The 21,763-nt window shown below is 36.6% G+C and overlaps 1 protein-coding gene, 2 long non-coding RNA genes and 1 pseudogene across 4 annotated transcripts; 3 read left to right on the forward strand and 1 right to left on the reverse strand.

The window, feature by feature from the left end:
- The first annotated feature begins 705 nt into the window (after nucleotides 1–705).
- LOC140808822 (photosystem II 5 kDa protein, chloroplastic-like) lies at nucleotides 706–1,014 on the forward strand. The gene has a single exon (XM_073166112.1). The coding sequence runs from the start codon at nucleotides 706–708 to the stop codon at nucleotides 1,012–1,014; it is 309 nt and encodes a 102-aa protein (XP_073022213.1).
- A 656-nt stretch (nucleotides 1,015–1,670) lies between these two features.
- On the reverse strand, nucleotides 1,671–6,223 carry LOC140833536 (calcium-dependent protein kinase 8-like; annotated as a pseudogene).
- A 6,659-nt stretch (nucleotides 6,224–12,882) lies between these two features.
- Nucleotides 12,883–14,534, forward strand: LOC140812969 (uncharacterized). Of its 2 annotated transcripts, none has more exons than XR_012113803.1 (4): nucleotides 12,883–13,016; nucleotides 13,106–13,326; nucleotides 13,564–13,630; nucleotides 14,216–14,534. It is a non-coding gene; the product is annotated as an uncharacterized lncRNA (long non-coding RNA). The 2 variants fall into 2 exon arrangements; XR_012113802.1 differs by having other exon boundaries at nucleotides 12,899–13,016; nucleotides 13,140–13,326.
- A 5,345-nt stretch (nucleotides 14,535–19,879) lies between these two features.
- LOC140812977 (uncharacterized) lies at nucleotides 19,880–21,249 on the forward strand. The gene is made up of 3 exons (XR_012113806.1): nucleotides 19,880–20,056; nucleotides 20,179–20,364; nucleotides 20,602–21,249. It is a non-coding gene; the product is annotated as an uncharacterized lncRNA (long non-coding RNA).
- Nucleotides 21,250–21,763: the final 514 nt, after the last annotated feature.

A 21,763-nucleotide genomic window follows, 5' to 3' on the forward strand; every position in this document is an offset into this window, starting at 1 on the left:
GAAGATCACTTTTCTTCACTCGGAGAGATCAAAGTTGGTAATTTGTTTTTCTTCTTTAACTTCATTCAAATGAAACTCTATAGTTCTCGTGACCCTCTCAGTCACCGAGTGCATTCGACCGGTATGCTAGTTCTTGATTCTTACAAAATCCTCTCGCCAACTCAATCAGTCAAGTCTCTATCTATTTTCGATGTTTATCGAGTCCGTACATTCTTCTGGATAATGAAAACGTTTTCAATCCAAAATATTATCCTACATGTTACTTACGTTTACAGTATTCAAGATAATTTTGTATGTTTCGATTTTCCATTGATGTTCATTGAGATAACTGAAAATTCAAACCAAGAAATACCAAATCTTATACCTTTTAGATTTTATCATCAAAATATCTAATTCACATGTGGAAAAATGTTTTATTGGTTAAAAAAAATTGGAAATTTTAAGGATAAAACAAAAGGGAATTTGTGGACGCTAAAATGAAAAATCGAAGCCACCTTGGACTCTTAGAACCACCGATGTTTTCTTCTACAGATAGAAATCCACACATGGCACCACACAATTGGAAGCACTTATCAATTCAAGATAAGAAAATGGATCAAAATTGTGTGAATCACTAATGTTATAGTGTAGTGTGTAATACCCATTGGCACACTCCATTTTTAACTACCAACCAACACCCCCACTCATCCCATCTGTAGCATTGCAATGGCTTCCATGACTATGACAGCCTCTTTCTTGGGTGGCTCCGCATCCACCAAGCAGCTCCCCGCCACTCCCCGCCGTGGCACCTTCGTGGTGAGAGCCTCGAGGGAGACAGAGAAAACGGCCTCGAACGAGAATGAGGAGAGCAGCAGCACTAGGAGGGACTTGATGTTTGCTGTGGCTACGGTCGCTGCGTGCTCCGTTGCTAGAGTTGCGCTGGCGAATGAGCCGAAGTCAGGGTCTTTGGATGCCAAGAAGAAATATGCTCCTATTTGTGTCACCATGCCCACCGCGAAAATTTGCCACAAGTAAAATGCTTTACGTAGATATCTTGTTGATCCATCACCAATCGTGATTCTTGTAAAATCTATATTAATCTTGTGCTTGTTGTGTTCTTGGCATTTTCCGAGTTTTAGTTTGATGCAATGGTACCAAGAAATGTGGATAATTGAAATCAGGAAATGAAAAACTGAGGAATTTGTCCAATAATCATTTCCAGTTTCCAAATATGCAGAATCCTAGCCGTTCTGCGTAGAGTAAACCAAAAAAATCAAACCGATAAAACTTCAAATCTTCTCTTTGTGGATGTTTTGCCATAGCCTGGCTTCAACATCTTAAAATTGGTGACGCTCCAATCACCTCCAGGGAGAGGATTGACACGGCCCCTCCAAGATGTAATACTCTATTTGAATTTCAGGGATGAGAGTACATCATAGTTCTCAGGAAATTTAATGAACCAAGAAAATTCCCACCTGCTTGGGGCTCAAATCGATCCCAGAATATCGAAAATTCAAGTGCATGGTCTAATAAAAGTGAAGGGTTCGCTAGCACCAACTTTAGTGTGAAATTTTCATGTTCTTGCTTAGTTTGAAATACTGACAGAACACAGATTGCACGATACGATAACACAAATTTCAATTCTCAATTCTCCAAACAAGGGTACGTCTCTGTGGTGTGTAGACAAAGTAGAATCCAGTTGTTAATATTTTCAGATATAGCAGACAGCAGTCCGCAGTTTGCATATATACAGATAGGGTGAACATGGTTTAAAACTTCCAGATACTTAAGAATTAAACAACTCGACCTAAATACGTACAGCCAACGCACCTTAGCCTGATGATGCTAATGAGTCCTCTAGCGCATGGAGAGGAAAAATAAGCAAAAGGTAAAGAATGAAAAAGCAGCGAGAAAAAATGCCAGGGAACAGCCATTTTAGGATTAAATTCCCCGTTTAATTTCTGTGGTCTTTACCAGTTTATCGACCCTCGTTAGCAAAATGTACAGAAACATCCCTCATTAACTTCAAGCTAAGACTGTTGAATCTTTCACGGGAATATTGTCTTGATGCTTTTCTCCAATCAGTGCCAGCCTTCATCATTGCAGCAAATTCTTCATAACTTATACGGCCATCCTGCAAATCAAAATTATAAGATAAATAATATATATGCTAACAAAAAGATCCAGGAGGATCCACGAATTCAATACTGAGGGGCGGCCAGATGGCAGCAAGCTTTGCGGGGGAAAAATGGGGCATAAAATTTCACAAAACACTCTCATTAGGGAAGAGCATGTATATGTTTAAGGAAGAGCATATACACATATACATGCGTTAACGCACCTTATCTGCGTCAACATCATGCATGATAGCACTGATAACTTCCTCGGTATTGGCATCACCATCATCACTCAAGGCATCTCGAAGCTCTTCAATCTCTATATATCCACTCTTATTTCGATCAAAGAAGGAAAAAGCCCTGTGTAGGTGCTCGTCGTTCGCCATCTTTCTAAGATGCACAGATACCGCAACAAATTCCCCGTAGCACAAAGTTCCATCTCCATCAACATCAGCCTGTGCAATATGGTCCCCAAAGGGCAGAAAAAGGGCCAGTGATAGAATATTCAAACAACAAAACCCGTACATAAAGTAAAATCAAGAATTAAAATGGGTATGATGGAATATAATTCTTACAGCTTCCATTAGAATCTGAAGATCATCATCGGGTATCTGATGACCAAGCTTTTGCAAACCAACTCTAAGTTCTCCAAGGTGAATTTTACCTTCTTCCCTGAGTCCATCATCTCAAACGCTTCCTTAATTCCCGCCACTTCCTCCACCGACAAGTGCTCAGCCACGATCTGCATGTGCAAAACAATCCCAGGGAATTAACACAGAAGTCTTATATTTGAAATACATTCTCCTTTTCGGGGATGGACGGGGATCGAATAATTATGCTGGGCATGTAGTCATGTACCCTCAGAGCCTTTTTCTTGAGCTTATTCATCATAGAAAATTGTTTGAGCCTTGATTTCACGGTCTCACCCAATGATACATTCGGTGCCGTCTTCGCATTTTGTAACCAAGGATGCTCTGCATTCAAATAAACAAAAAACATGAAAATGTACTTCTACTTTGCCTCCCCATTCACTATAAGCACAAAACATCAATTGTCTAATAAACCCAAGAAAGTATCACCAAGAACTCGCTGAGCTGTGAGACGCCGGGTGGGGTCTGGATCAAGCATTTTTTTTATGAGATCTTTTGCATTATCAGATACCTTTGGCCAAGGATCCCTTTTAAAATCAACTACAGATCTAATAATTGCTTGTGCCACTCCTTGCTCAGTTTCTGCACAGTCATATTATGCCTTCTCAGAAAATTAACTAAAAAATAACAAATGACCAGCCAATACGACTAGTGAATATACCAACTAACACAAAATCAAGCACACGATCCAACAAGTTAGGTTCTTCTGCTTCTCATATAAGTCCCTGAATCCCCTTAGCAAGGAACATGACTCCTTTTGTCAAAGGTCGTTTGAAGAAGTAGAGATAAATGCTAGGAAAATAAACAAGCATTTCGAAGCATAGAATTCCACTGCAAATGAGATGTGAATGCAATAAATGAGACTACGAGGAGCAAAAAAATTTTGATTTTCAAAGTCTGCCATTAGATGAATAAATTCAACACCTTGGACAAATAAACCATGAGCAAGCCACTTGCACATGTCCTTAGCTCTATTTTGGTTTATTAATATTTTCCGGTTAAATTAAGAGGACACAAAACTTGGATTTAAATCTAGAAATCAATTCTACATCACAATAAAAATTTGAATCTTTATGCTTTATATGCATAACATTCGATCACATATTAATTTCTTAAGCGATTTATGTTCTGTATTTCAATTTGTACAAACACAATTGAACCGAACCAAGTGAATTTCTTGTAGCTTAAAAGTCTGGCACCAACATCTAATGATTATGGTATTGCACATTATAGAACAGCTTAATTAGACTCTTATATTAATTTTGAACTATAATTCACAAAGCCTTATAGCCTATACAGCATTTTCTACATTAGCTTGAGACTTGGAAACAGTAGCAGATAAGAACCACAACAACAAACCTGCCCAGAAAGGAGGAACACCGCAAAGAAGAATATAGAGGATAACTCCAGCACTCCAAACATCAACCTCTGGGCCATAACTGCGTTTTAGAACCTCTGGAGCCATGTAGTAAGGACTTCCAACAATCTCATTGAACCGCTCACCTAAAGAATGGTGAAATAAGACAATGAGAGAGGAAGAAAATGTTAGCCCGGATAGACAAGAGAAAGAGGCCAAACTTCAACAAGAAAACAGATTTAGAGGATGACGTTTGCATACCATGTTTGAAGAAAACAGACAACCCAAAGTCAATAGCTTTTATGGGAGCTGTTTCCTTCTTATTAGCAAAAAGAAAATTTTCTGGTTTGAGATCTCGATGTATCACTCCATGCTGGTGGCACATCTAGGCATAATTAAGAAGCAAGGAACTAGGAAATAAGTAAGATAATCGTACAAATATATATGGTAGAAACTAAAAAGACAAAAAAAAGAAGAAGAAAAATATGATCATCATCTGCAATAACATAAAGGTTAAAGAAAATGAAGAAATTCAACTACAACACCTCCAAATAAGAAAAGCCATGGTAGAAAAAAATTACTGTGTAGTGTACCAACCAAATCCAATTAAGAGTTTGAAAGAATAGGCATGCTCCAGAACTCACACTGAAGAAAAACAAAACACAATATAGGATGCATAAAATTATGAAGCTTGTATTGACTGAAACTTTTGATGATCAAAGTTCAAAATTTGTAATCGGTAACAACATAATAGCAACATTATGTCCTGAATTGCAAGGTTTTAAAGTAAAATTTTCACGTGATGTGAATAACCTCTCATGCAAGCATCACAGAAAAGTTAGTTGCTTTGGACAGAGTACAGAAAACTCATTGAAAAAAGCACGGAACAAATACTTCCATAGACACATCATATGAAAACAAATGAATACAAAAATTCAAGCCACTCCAATTGAATTGAGAATTATTTTTGCTGCAATTTAACCTGAACAACTTCCACAATGGTCTTCATCACAGCTGCAGCTGCTCTCTCTGTATAATGTCCCCTTGCTACAATCCGATCAAACAATTCACCACCTTCACAAAGCTCCATGACTATATTTATAGCAGTATCATCCTCATAAGTGTCTTTCAAGCTAACGATATTCGGGTGCTTAGGCATTTGCTTCATGATCTCAACCTCCCTTCTAACATCCTCAATATCCACTGATGTCCTGAGCTTCTTCTTTGATATCGACTTGCAGGCGTATTTTTCACCAGTCTCCAATTCAGTGCATAAATATGTGATCCCAAATTCACCTCTTCCGAGCTCACGTCCAAGATCATATCTTTCACCAATATCGTGTCCAGTTGGGTCTTTCAACACAACAAGCTTGTCCGTAACCCCAGATCCATGATTGACACCATAATCAATTGAAAAAGGGTTTGGTCTATTCTTCTTTTTCTTCTTCTCCTCAGAAAAACCAGGAGTCGTACAGCAATTTCCCATGATTTTAGAACAATCTAATCTTGATGCTTAGAATAAAAATATAACCCCTAAGATTTTATCAAAGTACACCAAGAAATAATGTCAAGAAAAACTCGGTCCAACATTTCAGCTGCCTAAATAACACGAAAAACCAATACAAAAATATTACTACCAAGCTTCGTAACACGTACTCAGATTTGACCATGATCCCATAAATGGAAATTACATTAAAAATTTTGAAAAAATTAAAACCTATCTTCAACGGTAAATAAATCGGTATCCCATGAAGGAAATCTCCAAAATAATCCATGAATCGATTCATCTGACCTTAGAATCAAAAAACACAACATGATTTCTCTCACATGTATAAATACCAGGCAAGAATTAAACTATCAAGAATCAAAGGGAAGCCATAGGCCATTCCACAAAACAAACAAACAAAAGAAACAAAAATGCAGGGAAACAAGAAGAAAACCCCCACCTCGAATGTAAACTATTCTTCGGACTCTTGATCACGAAAATAGAAATGAGCAATAAAAACCTGAGATTTGAAATGAATTAATCGGTGAAGGTGTGAATCTGCCATGTGAAGAGAGAGAGGCCCAAAAATTCCTTCGCAGAGACTTCTCTCTCTAAATTTCACCTTTCTTGCGTAAATTTGTAACTGTTAACCCCACCAATTTGACTTTTCCCAACCAAAAAAAAATTACTATTTTTTTATATAAATTAAATCATATTGGGTTCTAATTAAATATATATATATATATGCTCTCTATTTTTTATTATTCAAACTTTGGTTCTTTTTTTTAAAATTTCTAGATTATGATTTTCAAATGAAAGTATAATTGAGTTGAAGTAGTGTGGGAAGATCAAGAGGATCAGTAAAAACTTGTGTGAGACGATCTCACATGTCGTATTTTGTGAAACAGATATCTTATTTGGGTCATTCACGAAAAAATATTATTTTTTATGCTAAGAGTATTACTTTTTATTATGAATATCGGTAGAGTTGACTCATTTCAAAGATAAAGATTCGTGAAACCATCTCACAAGAAATTATACTCTTAAAAATCCTACTATTAAGAACCATACCAACTATTTTGTCAACCAAATGACATTTCATTTTTTCATAAAAAATATCACAAAAAGAAAAAAATGATAATATTTCTTTTTACTAGCGCATTATTTAATTTTGACATATTATATAAAATTACGATATTTCATTTTCTTGAATTTATATAGCCTGGAACATCACGAGTTTTTTATGAATGTAAATAAATAAATTTATGTATTAGGCTCATGATTTGTCAAACACTTCTAGAAGCAAACTCCACGTGTGCCAATATAGCCCACCACTTACGATAGAGTCAAATTTCGATTTCTATTTCGATTAATTCAACCCCTAAAAAAAATAAACAAATTTATAGTTTTCAATAAAAACACACAACCTATAACTGCTTTAAAAAATCGTATACCAGTCTAAACAACACGTATCGATCGTTATTTTTAAATTTTTTCGAATTTTTCGTTTAAACTAATATATTTTTTATTCGAATTTTATTTTATATATGATACTAAATATTTTCGTGGACGTTAATTTTGTGAGGTGTGACTTCTGACTGTTGTAGGGATGTGTCTCAATTAATTGTTACATACTTGCATGTTTGACATAGTTCTCATTTGATGGAACTTCCAGAAATTGAGAGTCATATATATTATCTTGCAATATTTTTAAGGCAAAAACTTATGTGAGACGGTCTCACGGATCATATTCGTGAGACGGATCTCTTATTTGGGTCATCCATTGAAAAATATTACTTTTTATGCTAATAGTATTACTTTTTATTGTGAATATGGGTAGGGTTGACCCGTCTCATAGATTAAGATCCGTGAGACGGTCTCACATGAGACCCACTCTATTTTTAAAGTAGTTGGAAATCAAATTTGAGCCGAGCCGATAAAGCCGAGTTGAGCGAGCTAAAAATCTGCTTTTTTGCAGCAGCCCATACTGAAACTCAAGAGGAATTATTTCGAGGTCTTGTTGGGCCAAAAATGGAAGCCCAAGAGAAAGAGGCCCACATTTTTTACTATAATCAAAGAATAGCCAAGAAAGCACGTGAGGCGGATCTTCCTTGTTGAGTGGATGTAGTAATTTAGGATTGGCAATTTCCTCCGAACCCGTTGGAAGATTCGATACCCGACTCGAATAGAAGAGGGTATGGAGGGATTTTAGATCCGATTAATAATTGGGTAATCGGGTATGAAGATTTTCGGGTTTCGGTATGGAGACGAATTTGATATAATCCGACCCACACCCGACCCGAATACCTGTTTAAATTAAATATATATATATATATATATGTATATATGTATATATATATATGTATATATATATATATATGTATGTATATATATAGTAATTATATTTATTTATATTAAAGATTCATCTTCTCAAATCAAAGTAAATCATACATATATAGTAATTATATTTATTTATATTAAAGATGCATATTCTCAAATTCAAATAAATCGATACTTTTTTTTCTCTTCTCTTTCGCTTTCACTTTTATGTTTCAAGTTTTACCGCTCTTTTATTTTTCATTCAATTTTTTATCTTCTCCATTGGTAAGTTTATTCCATGTTTGATTTCAAAAATTGAAAAATATTTTATTTTTGTTGAATTACGTACTTTTATTTAACTAATATGAACTATTTTTAATATTTTTTTATTTTTAATATAAAGTTTATTTTGTAAATTTTCATCATTAATAATTTTTCATATTGTTAATTTAAATAATTTTTTAAATATTCATAACTTCATTGAAACAATTTAAATTCGAAAAAATTCAATTGTATATGATAATAGGGTATTTGGGTAGGGTATGGGTATCCAATAATCCGATGGGTATGGGGATGGGGATGAAATTCAATACCCGATGGGTATGGGGATGGGTATGAGGATGAATTTAATAAATGGGTATGAGGATGGATGTATGAAATCCGACACATACCCTACCCATTGTCATCCCTATGTAGTATTCTTTTTTTCTTATTTCAGAAAAGTATCAATACGATAGAATGAGAATCTATCAGTACAAAAAAAAAGGTACATTCACATGTTCAATATAGTAACCACGATAATATTCAGTATGGGAAAATTATTTGCTTAACTAAAAAAAATATCGTAATCAAGATATAATTTTTTTAATAAAAAATTATATTATGTCAAAACATGAAAGATTGCTCCTTGCAAGTAGATAGAAGTTATTTTTCACCATGAAATTCCGAGGCATGTGGTTTCAACATAGTTGTTAAAAGCGTTTGTTTCAGTCGCTAAAGCTCGAGGCGACTCAAGGCACAAAGGCTTGCTTCTGGGAAATCCAAATTGCAGCAGGTCCACGCTTTTGTGTACTTCGCTTTGAGGCACTAAGCACTCGCTTATGCGCTTCATAGAAGTCACACATCTTTTTTTAAGTTTCTGACAAACTAAATCGCACTTCTGTATAAAAAATGTGTTTTAAAAAAATTGAAGTTTCTAAATCATCGTATTGTTTCTCGCTTTCTCATTGCCTTCACCTCTCACTGTCTCGCCTCTGTCTCTATCTCTACCTCATCGCCCACTCTGTCCCGTCTTCCCTTGGTTTTGATAGGAATTCTTTGTAATTCATTGTATTCGAGAACAGCTTGAATATAATTTTCGAGTTTCAATTTTGGCAGTGTTAAGTCTAACCGAACTAGGTATTTTGCAAATTGCTTGTACAGATCAATACCTTTTAATGTGAGTTTTCCGAAAAAGAAGAACGAGTGACGTGACATAGGAGCTTGAGTTATCTAAACATCCAAAAACAAACTTGTGTCTATTTACCATTCAGTTTACATAGTCAAACAATTTTTGAATTGTTCTAATATTTCAGTTTGGCTTCCTTCCACGTGTATTTTTGTTAGCCAACTGACATTGACATCGAGAATATCAAGTTCAGTTTCTAGCCAAACTGAATTATTTTAAAGTTAAGAATTTTTTTGTGATGTGAGTATTTATTCAACCCCCTTCTAAACACTTCATCTGATCCTATCAACCAACTTAACATGGATCTCGTGTCACTACAAATGAAGGTAAAGTACGAAAGTGATAACAAGTTGTTCGAGTCAGTGAAGGCCAAGGACAAAAATGCTGATGGATATCATCTCAGCCTGTCTCTGAGAATCAGACTGAACCAGCTCCTCAAAAAGCCAAACAACCAATGCAAATTAGAGATTGACATCTCAACCTCTGAGGCCTATCACCTTGGCAAACATAGATGAAAGTGTGCAATCAATTGTACAACATCAATAATAATAGGATTATGATGATGACATTACTTTGAGCAAACTCTTGTCTGCATCTTCAAGAATTCACAAGACTGATGCAATGGTTACTAAAGAAAAAATCATCATATTTGTGTATATACTCTTAATAGAGTTTGATGAAGTTGCATTCATTCAAGCCATAGACCAGAAGTAGTTGAAATTGCTATGGTTGGCCAAGCTCTGAGTGAAACTGGTGTAGAGCCAATCAGTCAAGTTGAAGAAGCTCAAATCAAAGCATTTGTCAGTCAGACTGACTCAAGTTTACTGATTATTGAACATATAGGTCCTTCAAGCAATCACGCTCCTGATTTGACACTTGTTGTATCTAAGGAACCTCCAAGAAAAGAGTCATTTTCTCCTTATCTGGATCTATCAGATGAAAACACCTTGGACATAATCCATTATAGCCTTACAACTATTTTTTCATCTATAACTATTCTCAAAAAGAGTAACTTGAATATCGAGGAAGCTTATCGGACCTATCAAAAGGCATTATTGATATATTTACTCGACTGGATAGATTAAGAAGGCTAAAGCGGTTACTCATCTTGGTGGGCAAATACAAGATAATGATTTACAAATTTACACCAAGATTGAGGATGTTCAAGCTAACTTTAATGAGAAGATTGATGGGGTTAGCTCTCAGTTAGCGATTGTTTCTTCCTACTTGAAGGCACCATCTTGTGTTGACAGAAAAAAAAAAAGCAAAAAAAAAAGCCAACTAAATCCTCCAGTTAGGCTCATAAGAAAGAAAAATAGAGCCAACTGACAAGCACTTTGGATCTCAAAAATATTATCATAGAAGATAGTGCTTAGAGGACATGTTTCGTATATTTGGCAAGTCAATCCAGATGTAATTTTATTCTGATTAATGAACTAGTATTTTGATTCAAGGACACAATTTTGTCAAGCACCAAAAAAAAAAAAAGAAATTGTTAAAACATTTCAGTTTTTGGTGACAAGACAATTGATCCAATAGATAACTAGATAACCTAATTATATTGAATTCAAGAAGAAAACTGAACATTCACGAGCAAACATTTTCTAAGTCAATCAGAGTCTAAATGACTATCGAGCCAAACTAATAATACACTATCAGAGGTATAAGGGATACTGATAAGTAAACTGATCAAACTAAAATTGATGGAGCTCAATTGATAGCAAGTTATTTCAGTCGATCAGTCAGCTCAAATCCAAATATTCTCTGGAAATTTCATTATATTCATAACTTAATAATCAGAGCCCAGCTGAAATGTCAAATAAATTTGTTTGTACCAATAGTCAATGGTTCCAACATAATGTCAGAATTCACGTGCACTACCAAAATATGTCATAAAGAACAATGACATGACATAAATAAAATCTGTATTTGAAAACGGATATATGATTTAAAAATATGTCTATTGCAGATGAAGTATATATATAGATCGGTTAGACAAGCTTTTAAATCTCTCTGACTCTCTGATTTTCTGAATTTTCCGATCCTTTAAATTTCTTGAAAAAGATTTTTGCAAGACAAACTGATCAAAGCAAGCACACGCTGATAATTTATTATCTGATCAATTGATAATAGATTTGTTCTTAGAAATTTCCTTGTGAAATCTTTGTAATTGAGAGTAAAAAGTGTAACGGCTCATTCTAATTAAAATTGAAGTATATTAAAAGTTTTAGTTAGGCAGTGATAAGTCCTGCTAAGTAGCTGATTTCAAATTGTTTGTAATTACCAAAGTCTTTTAATGCAATCTTTCTGTAAGGAAAAAATAGGTGACATAGGAGTATCGAAGATTCCAAACATCCAGAAACAAACTGTGTATATTTACATTTCAATCTACGTACATTTAATTTTCATTTGATAGCCCAACTGTTGGAACATTTCATGTTTGTAAATCTTGATTTTAATAACAAAACTTGTTATTTTGTTTCTAATTAATTTATCTAAGTGCACAGAAAGTTGAAACTGATCAGTTTTCAAACTGATCAGTTATCGAACCAAAACTGAAGCTATCAAAACGCAAACTGAAAGTGCCAACTGATTGCCCAAACTAAACCAGTCCAACCGAAATATCAAAAACCAGTTCAGTTGATAGGTGGTTCAACAGAAAACCTTCAGAAGCCCGGCCAGCTGATGAAGAGCTCAACTGACTAGTTCAACTGAATCAGTGAAATCAGTTCGGCTGACGAGCCAATTGATTTCACCACACCAGTTCAATGATCAGTTTAGAGCATCAGTTTGGAGTCAATCAGTTTGTAGAACAAGGCAAGCTTATCTAAGTGGAATCCAACTGTGTGCATTAAAGAAAAAAATTGTCCAATCAAAGGACAATAATGAACGTTGCAGCAGAGATTAAAGTTAAGACGTTCCAGAATGGCTGTCAGAAAAGACAAGACACAAATTTCAAGGAACAAATTCAAACTGCAACAAACATATTTGATGAGTCTTGATGTACGGTCACATTGTCTCTACAAATACAAGGTCAAGATCATCAACAAATAAGTAAGGGTGTGGAAAAACAAGTTTGTATATTAGCTTACAAGAAGCAACCAACCCAGATTTAAGGGACACTTCAACGTGTTATCAGCTTAGATTAGAAATACAATTCCCTTAGTGTGTGAGAACAACTTCATGTTGTATTAATAGTGTAATGACCCGATTTAATTACGTGTTATTTGGCGATAATTAAGATTAATTATTTTAAATTGAGGAATTTAAAATAATTAAGCCAAATAATTAAATTGTGTGTTTATGCATATTTAAATTTCATAACACACGAGAGTTGAAATAAAATAGATCAGGTCAAATTGCGAACCCCGAAAAGATAAAAGATAAACACACATATAGGATATATATCACACACACCTATATATATATATTATATATAGTATGTGTGTGTGTGTGTGTGTGTGTGAAATGATAATCACCATCATCCTCAAATTTCTTCCTCGTGAGACGCGCGTTCATCCCGTAACTTTCTGTACAAATCTCCAACCCACCGCCCAGCTTTGACTGCCGATTGTGGCCGCACCGGTGATCGAAAAATTCAAGTAAATATATGATTGGAAAGCCCTTGACGAGAGCTACAATTTGGTACCAATATTTCAAGGTATTTCGCTACTTTGATTTTCGGCCGTCGGAGTTAGTAGGCGATTTTCCGGCTAGTTCTTGACTGAATTCGATAGTTTTGGGTTGTAGGTTGCTTATAGTTGAGCTTATGATGTTTTCGCAGTTAGTTAACTCATTTTCCTGACGAGTTCAGTCCCTGCCTCCGCCCACTGTTGTTTTCCGGTTGAGCTCCGCCCCCTGCACGACCGTACGCTGCTGCCTGTTGCCGGTGAGCTTCGGTTTAGGCTCGATTTTAGCCACTGTCATTGGAAGTACAAGTTGTATCGGTTCCGGAATTGTGCAAGTTGGAGGTATAATCTGGTGAACCAAGAATTTATCGATGTCGCTTAAATATTAGTTTAGCGTCGCTTAAAGCTAAAAAGAATAATTACGACGATAAAATAGAAATGATTGATTTTAGGCATTTTAGTTGCATATTGGAATTTTAAGAATTTAAATTGCCTAAATTGTTGAAATTGGATTTTAAGTGAATTTAAATGGTTTTGGAATTTTTATATGATAATAAGACCATTTAAATTAATATTCAGGTGATTTGTCTAAGTTGGAATTTCCAGGAATTTCTTGAGGATTTAAGTTACTGGTAAATTAGTTGAGGTACGTAGAGATCAGTTATTTTCACGATGTCTGACAGAGCATCTGATGATCATGTGTATGATTTATTTGATATTTGCTGATTTATGTGATATTATTTGCCGACTCGCATATTATCAATTGGTAATTGATGTGCAAAATAAAATAAAATATTTCTTGTGTTCACACACATTTTATTTTAGTTAGACACATCAATACCACTGAACATATCATATTGAGCCTATCTGTTATTAAGATCCAGTTATATTTCGGTTGAGATCCGTTATATATGTATGATGTGTTATGGTGTTCTGGAGATGTTTGGCTACCTTGATTCGGTCCGGCTTAGGTAGTTGCTGGCTTCAAGGCTGGGCCATATCCCAGGCACGGTCCGCTGCCTTCGTGGACCAGCTCGAGCATATATGTATGATTGTTGATATCGATCATTTGACTCCTGATATCCTGATATCTTGCACCTATTCATGCATTGCATTCATGCATGGCATCATTGCATTTCTATGTCATATATCGTGGTTTCTTGATGTCTCGTACTGGGGTTACTGACCCCCGAGAGGGGGCTGTCGTGTCTTTTGTGTGTGGACATGACAGGTGGTACAGGTGGTTCGACCTCAGGCACTCGAGAGGAAGCCTCGGGAAGTACCAGAGCTCCTTGAGAGTAGGATCAGTTGTATTTAGGTACTGCAGTGGTGTTGTTGTCTCCCAGATACTATATGTATATATTTGGAGGATTGTATTATGGTATTATCGAGCCTTGTCGGCTCTATGATATTTTGGTTTGTATATGTCATGATCGTGTCTGGCTGGCACGTGTGTATGCTGTTGTGTTTATTGAGGGCACATGTTGTTTATTTTGAGTATTTGATTTTCTGGTATGTCCTATTTACAGGAAGGTCATGCCGAAATTTTTATAGGCTCAACCTCAAATTTTTAACTCACTTTTCCGCTGTTAACTGATTAATCATGATTGCATGTTAATAAATTGTTATTAGGATAACGGGCCCTCACAGTTGGTATCAGAGCGTAGACTGGGATACGCTCGTACTAAGTTAGTACACTCGAGTTTAGGCACAAGATATTTGTGTGCATGTGTTTGATTATTTGAAATTACTTGCTCTTGTATGGCATGAATTATATGTTAGTATCTTAGGGATATGACATGTAGACTATACATTTGAGTTTTATTTCAGTGTTTTGGCTTACATTGAGGTTATTGAATATTTTGGGAATATAACCTTAAATCCTGTAGAATGGCAACTAGAGGAAATAAAGGGAAAGGAAAAGAAGTGGCTCAGGAGTCTGGGGCACAGAATATCGGAGGAAATGATAGAGTTCCTCGAGGTAGACGCGGGCGTCCTGCTGCAGAGATAGCCGCTAAAGCAGATGCAGAGGTAGAACAGTTAGTGCACCGAGTTAATGAAATGGAATTGGCTGTAGCTCGATTTCAGAATATGCATCCTGCGAAATTCTTTGGAAATGAAGGCAGTGATCGAGCAGAAGGATGGTTGAAACATATGGAATTCTTGTTCAACACAGTACATTATGATGCTGATAGAAGGTTAACTATGGCAGTCCTCCAACTACGGGATCGTGCACAACGTTGGTGGGAGGCTACTACAAATGTACTGCAACAAACAGGTAGTCAGATTACTTGGGAGGTGTTTCGTGCTAAATTTCTCCAAGAATATGCTCCACCATCCTACTACTCAGCCAGAGAATCTGAATTTTATCGACTCGTTCAGGGCTAATATGACTGTGGAAGAATATGCTCGACAACTTTCTGCTCTTCTCACTTATGTACCACATGTGGCCGTGAGTGAAAAGGGAAAATTTCAAAATTTTTGGAAGGACTGGACTACCAAATACATGCTATGGTTATGGCTGGATCGCCTGCAACTTATGCCGAAGTTGTTGACAAGGCGATTGGAATTGAAGCTGGATTGAAAAGGGGTAGACAACCACAGGCTCCACAAATGCCTAGTGGTGGTTCATTTTTTTCAGCAGGTACACCATCCATTCCACCTCAGCAGTCATACCAACAGCAGAAACAAAAACAATTCAGACCAAAAGGAAAACAATTTAAAAAGAAATATCAGTCCAGTTCCTCTAGTTCGAGCAGTTCGCAAAGTGCAACAGGTGGACAGTACTCCGTGATTTACTGTGATCGATGCGGACGAAGACATCCTACTGCACAATGTAGTGGAGTATTGGGTTCATGTCATACTTGTCGTCAGTCAGGGCATTTTGCCAGAGTTTGTCCGAACCGTGCACAGGGACAGATGCAGCCACAACAGTTGCCTTATGCCAGAGGTAGTTTTCCATGTGGCTCATCTCAACGACCATTTTCTCCTGCACCATCTTATCAGCAGTCTAGTTACCCACAGGTCAGGGGTAATGTGCCACAGTCTTTCCAAGGTCCTCAACAAGCCCGAGTATATGCTTTGACCGAGGATCAGGCTAGAGAGGCTCCAGGCGGTGTGATCGCAGGTACTTGCCTTATTTACGATCATATTGCACGAGTTTTATTTGATACTGGAGCATCTCATTCATTCATTGCATCCGATTATGTTGATGAATATGAACTTTGGACCACACCATTTCATGAAACTGTATCTGTGTCTATGCCAGCTGGTCGATTTATTCCATCTGGGCAAATTGTGTTAGATTGTGTGTTGCATTTCGATGATAGCATTATGATCACAAACTTGATTGTATTACCAATACATGATTTTGATTGTATCATTGGTATGGACACACTGTCTAGTTATCGAGCCACTAGTAGATTGTTTTCATGGTGTGGTACGATTTAGGCCATACTATGGTAGCAAATGGAATTTTTATGGTCGAGGATCACAGGCTAAGATACCGTTGGTCTCAGCGATGGAAATGTTTAGATTATTGTCTTTAGGAAATGAGGGATATATGGTTTATGCTGTGGATGCTACCAAGAAAGAACCAAAATTATCTGATATCCTAGTAGCAAAAGGATTTCCTGATGTCTTTCCTGAAGAAATACCAGGCTTTCCACCGCAGAGAGAAATTGATTTTAGCATCGACTTGATTCCGGGTACTTGCGCCGATTTCTAGAGCGCCGTACAGAATGGCTCCTGCAGAACTAAAAGAATTGAAAGAGCAGTTACAAGATTTACTCGAAAAAGGTTATATACGTCCTAGTATGTCACCCTGGGGAGCACCTGTACTGTTCGTAAAGAAGAAAGATGGTTCCATGAGAATGTGCATTGATTATAGGCAGCTCAATCGAGTTACTAGTTAAAAATAAATACCCTCTGCCTAGAATTGATGACTTGTTTGATCAGCTTCAAGGAAATTCTGTTTATTCGAAGATTGATCTTCGATCAGGATACCATCAACTTCGGGTTAGAGAAGAAGATGTTCCTAAAACAGCTTTTAGAACTAGATATGAGCATTATGAATTTCTAGTAATGCCATTTGGTTTAACAAATGCACCAGAAGTGTTTATGGATTTGATGAATAGAGTATTCAGAAATTTTCTGGATAAATTTGTTATTGTCTTTATTGATGATATTCTGGTGTATTCGAGATCAAAACGGGAACATAAAGAGCATTTACGATTGGTTATTCAAACACTTCGAGATTCTCAATTGTATGCTAAGTTGTCAAAGTATGAATTTTGGATGGATAGCGTGATATTTTTGGGTCATGTGATATCAGCCCAAGGTATATCTGTAGATCCGAGTAAAGTTGAAGCAGTCCTGAATTGGGCTAGACCAACCAATATACCAGAGATTCGAAGTTTTATGGGATTGGCCGGGTATTATAGACGATTCATTGAAGGATTTTCGCAGATTGTCCGACCTATTACCCAACTAACTAAGAAAGATGCAAGGTTTATTTGGTCAGATGAATGTGAGAATAGTTTTCTTACATTGAAAGAGAAGCTGACAACAGCACCAGAGTTGGCATTGCCATCTGGATTAGGTGGATTTGTGGTTTGTACTGATGCATCATCAAGAGGTTTGGGATGTGTTTTAATGCAACATGGAAAATTTATTGCCTATGCTTCAAGGCAATTGAAAACACACGAATCGCGATATCCAGTTCATGATCTTGAACTGGCAGCCATTGTTTTTGCTTTAAAAGTTTGGCGACATTATCTATACGGTGAGCAGTTTATTATTTACTCAGATCATAAGAGTTTGAAATATCTGTTTACTCAATCAGAACTGAATATGAGCCAGAGACGATGGTTAGATTTGTTGAAAGATTTTGACTGTGAAATACAATATCAGCCATGAAAAATGAATCAAGTTGCAGATGCATTAAGCCGGAAGTATCAGGATGTTATGATAGCATCTATCCATGTCTGGCAAATTATGATGATTTATGTACTTCTGGTTTGACTTTTCAGCCGAAAGGCAATCATTTTATTGTATCTGCTTTACAATTTGAGCCGAAGATTATTTCAAAAATCAAGAAAGCTCAAAAGAATGATCCACAGGTTCAGAAATCGAAAGATTTGGTTTTGTCTGGTAACCCAGATAAATACAATATCTCATCAGATGGTTGTTTACGGATGAATAACAGGTTAGTGGTACCAAATGTACACAGGATTGAGAAAAGCATTGCTTCAAGAGGCACATTGTAGCCGTCATAGTGTCCATCCTGGTACTCATAGAATGTACCACATACTGAAGCCATATTTCTGGTGGGATGCGATGAAAAGAGACATTTCAGAATTTGTAGCGAAATGTTTGACATGCCAGCAGGTTAAAGCCGAGAGAATGAAACCTGGAGGTATGTTACAGAGTTTAGAAATACCACAATGGAACTGGGAACATATTGCAATGGATTTCGTGACTCACTTGCCAAATCAAACAGAGGTTGTGATGCTATCTGGGTGATAGTCGACAGATTGTCTAAATCAGCACATTTTATTCCATACGATCGTACTTATGCTTATAATAAAATGGCACGATTATATGTGGATAATATTATTCGATTGCATGGAGTTCCAGTATCTATTTTATCTGACCGAGATCCTAGATTTGCTTCTAAGTTTTGGAGTAGTCTTCAAAATGCTTTGGGTACTAAGTTGGCAATGAGTACAGCTTATCATCCCCAAACAGATGGTCAGACAGAGGGGACTATACAGACTTTGGAAGATATGTTACGATCCGTGGTTATGGATTTTGGTGGAAACTGGCAAGAATCTTTACCCTTGGTTGAATTCTCCTACAATAATAGTTTTCAAACAACTATTGGGATGGCACCATTCGAAGCTTTGTATGGTAGAAGGTGTCGATCTCCCGTATGTTGGAATGAAGTTGGAGAAAAACCATTGGCACAACTTGAGTTTGTTGAAGAAATGAATGAAAAGATAAATTTGATTAGAAAAGGAATGAAAGCATCTCATGATCGTCAAGCTAGCTACGCAAATAAAAGACGTAGACCTTTATAATTTCAAGTTGGCGACCAAGTTTTCTTGAAAGTTTCACCGTTTCGTGGAACGATGAGATTTGGGCGAAAAGGGAAGTTAGCTCCACGTTATATTGGACCGTATACTATTGTTGAGAGGATCGGTTTATTGGCTTATAGATTGGACTTGCCGCAGAGTTTGTCTGTTATACATGATGTGTTTCATGTATCTATGCTGCGGAAGTATGAGCCGGATCCATCTCATGTTCTGAGACCTGAGGATGTGGAGTTGGACAATTCTCTTAGCTATGTTGAGTATCCTATACAGATTCTTAATCGAAAGGATAAGCAACTTCGAAATAAGACAATTCCACTGGTTATGGTACAGTGGAGTAGACATGGGACTGAGGAGGCTACATGGGAATTGGAGGCTAAAATGCGGCAAGAATGGCCTCATTTGTTTGAAATTGTCACAAATTATTCCATGTACTCTGACTTTCCTATGTACTATCAGTGGTAGATGTGTGACTAGGTTGTATATAAGGGGTGTGTTGTGTGTTTTGATTTCGAGGACGAAATCTTTTGTTAGAGGGGGAGAAATGTAATGACCCGATTTAATTACGTGTTATTTGGCGATAATTAAGATTAATTATTTTAAATTGAGGAATTTAAAATAATTAAGTCAAATAATTAAATTGTGTGTTTATGCATATTTAAATTTTATAACACACGAGAGTTGAAATAAAATAGATCGGGTCAAATTGCGAACCCCGAAAAGATAAAAGATAAACACACATATAGGATATATATCACACACACACACACACACATATATATGTGAAATGATAATCACCATCATCCTCAAATTTCTTCCTCGTGAGACGCGCGTTCATCCCGTAACTTTCTGTACAAATCTCCAACCCACCACCCAGCTTTGACTGCCGATTGTGGCCGCACCGGTGATCGAAAAATTCAACTAACTATATGGTTGGAAAGCCCTTGACGAGAGCTACAATTTGGTACCAATATTTCAAGGTATTTCGCTACTTTGATTTTCGGCCGTCGGAGTTAGTGGTGATTTTCCGGCTAGTTCTTGACTGAATTCGATAGTTTTGGGTTGTAGGTTGCTTATAGTTGAGCTTATGATGTTTTCGCAGTTAGTTAACTCATTTTCCGACGAGTTCAGTCCCTGCCGCCACCCACTATTGTTTTCCGGTTGAGCTCCGCCCCCTACACGACCGTACGCTGCTGCCTGTTGCCGGTGAGCTTCGGTTTAGGCTCGATTTTAGCCACTGTCATTGGAAGTACAAGTTGTATCGGTTCCGGAATTGTGCAAGTTGGAGGTATAATCTGGTGAACCAAGAATTTATTGATGTCGCTTAAATATTAGTTTAGCGTCGCTTAAAGCTAAAAATAATAATTGCGACGATAAAATAGAAATGATTGATTTTAGGCATTTTAGTTGCATATTGGAATTTTAAGAATTTAAAATGCCTAAATTGTTGAAATTGGATTTTAAGTGAATTTAAATGGTTTTGGAATTTTTATATGATAATAAGACCATTTAAATTAATATTCAGGTGATTTGTCTGAGTTGGCATTTCCAGGAATTTCTTGAGGATTTAAGTTACTGGTAAATTAGTTGAGGTACGTAGAGATCAGTTATTTTCACGATGTCTGACAGAGGCATCTGATGATCCTGTGTATGATTTATTTGCTATTTGCTGATATATGTGATATTATATGCTGACTCGCATATTATCAGTTGGTAATTGATGTGCAAAATAAAATAAAATATTTCTTGTGTTCACACACATTTTATTTTAGTTAGACACATCAATACCACTGAACATATCATATTGAGCCTATCTGTTATTGAGATCCAGTTATATTTCAGGTTGAGATACGTTATATATGTATGATGTGTTATGGTGTTCTGGAGATGTTTGGCTACCTTGATTCGGTCCGGCTTAGGTAGTTGCTGGCTTCGAGGCTGGGCCATATCCCAGGCACGATCCGCTGCCTTCGTGGACCAGCTCGAGCATATATGTATGATTGTTGATATCGATCATTTGACTCCTGATATCCTGATATCTTGCACCTATTCATGCATTGCATTCATACATGGCATCATTGCATTTCTATGTCATATATCGTGGTTTCTTGATGTCTCGTACTAGGGTTACTGACCCCCGAGAGGGGGCTGTCGTGTCTTTTGTGTGTGGACATGACAGGTGGTACATGTGGTTCGACCTCAGGCACTCGAGAGGAAGCCTCGGGAAGTACCAGAGCTCCTTGAGAGTAGGCTCAGTTGTATTTAGGTACTGCGTGGTGTTGCTGTCTCCCAGATACTATATGTATATATTTGGAGGATTGTATTATGGTATTATCGAGCCTTGTCGGCTCTATGATATTTTGGTTTGTATATGTCATGATCGTGTCTGGCTGGCACGTGTGTATGCTGTTGTGTTTATTGAGGGCACATGTTGTTTATTTTGAGTATTTGATTTTCTGGTATGTCATATTTACAGGAAGGTCATGCCGAAATTTTTATAGGACCCAACCACAAATTTTTAACTCACTTTTCCGCTGTTAACTGATTAATCATGATTGCATGTTAATAAATTCTTATTAGGATAACGGGCCCTCACAAATAGATCAGTTCTCACGCACGCACACACATCACTCACATATACACAGAGAATAGAGCATATTGAAAAGCTGAGTAAGTCTTGCACAAAG

This window comes from Primulina eburnea, chromosome 1 (assembly GCF_022965805.1).
Source record: "Primulina eburnea isolate SZY01 chromosome 1, ASM2296580v1, whole genome shotgun sequence".
NCBI lineage: Eukaryota > Viridiplantae > Streptophyta > Magnoliopsida > Lamiales > Gesneriaceae > Primulina > Primulina eburnea.

What these genes read in the sequence shown, in the direction of transcription:
- LOC140808822 (XM_073166112.1), top strand. Translation starts at nt 706, where the DNA reads ATGGCTTCCATGACTATGACAGCCTCTTTCTTGGGTGGCTCCGCATCC.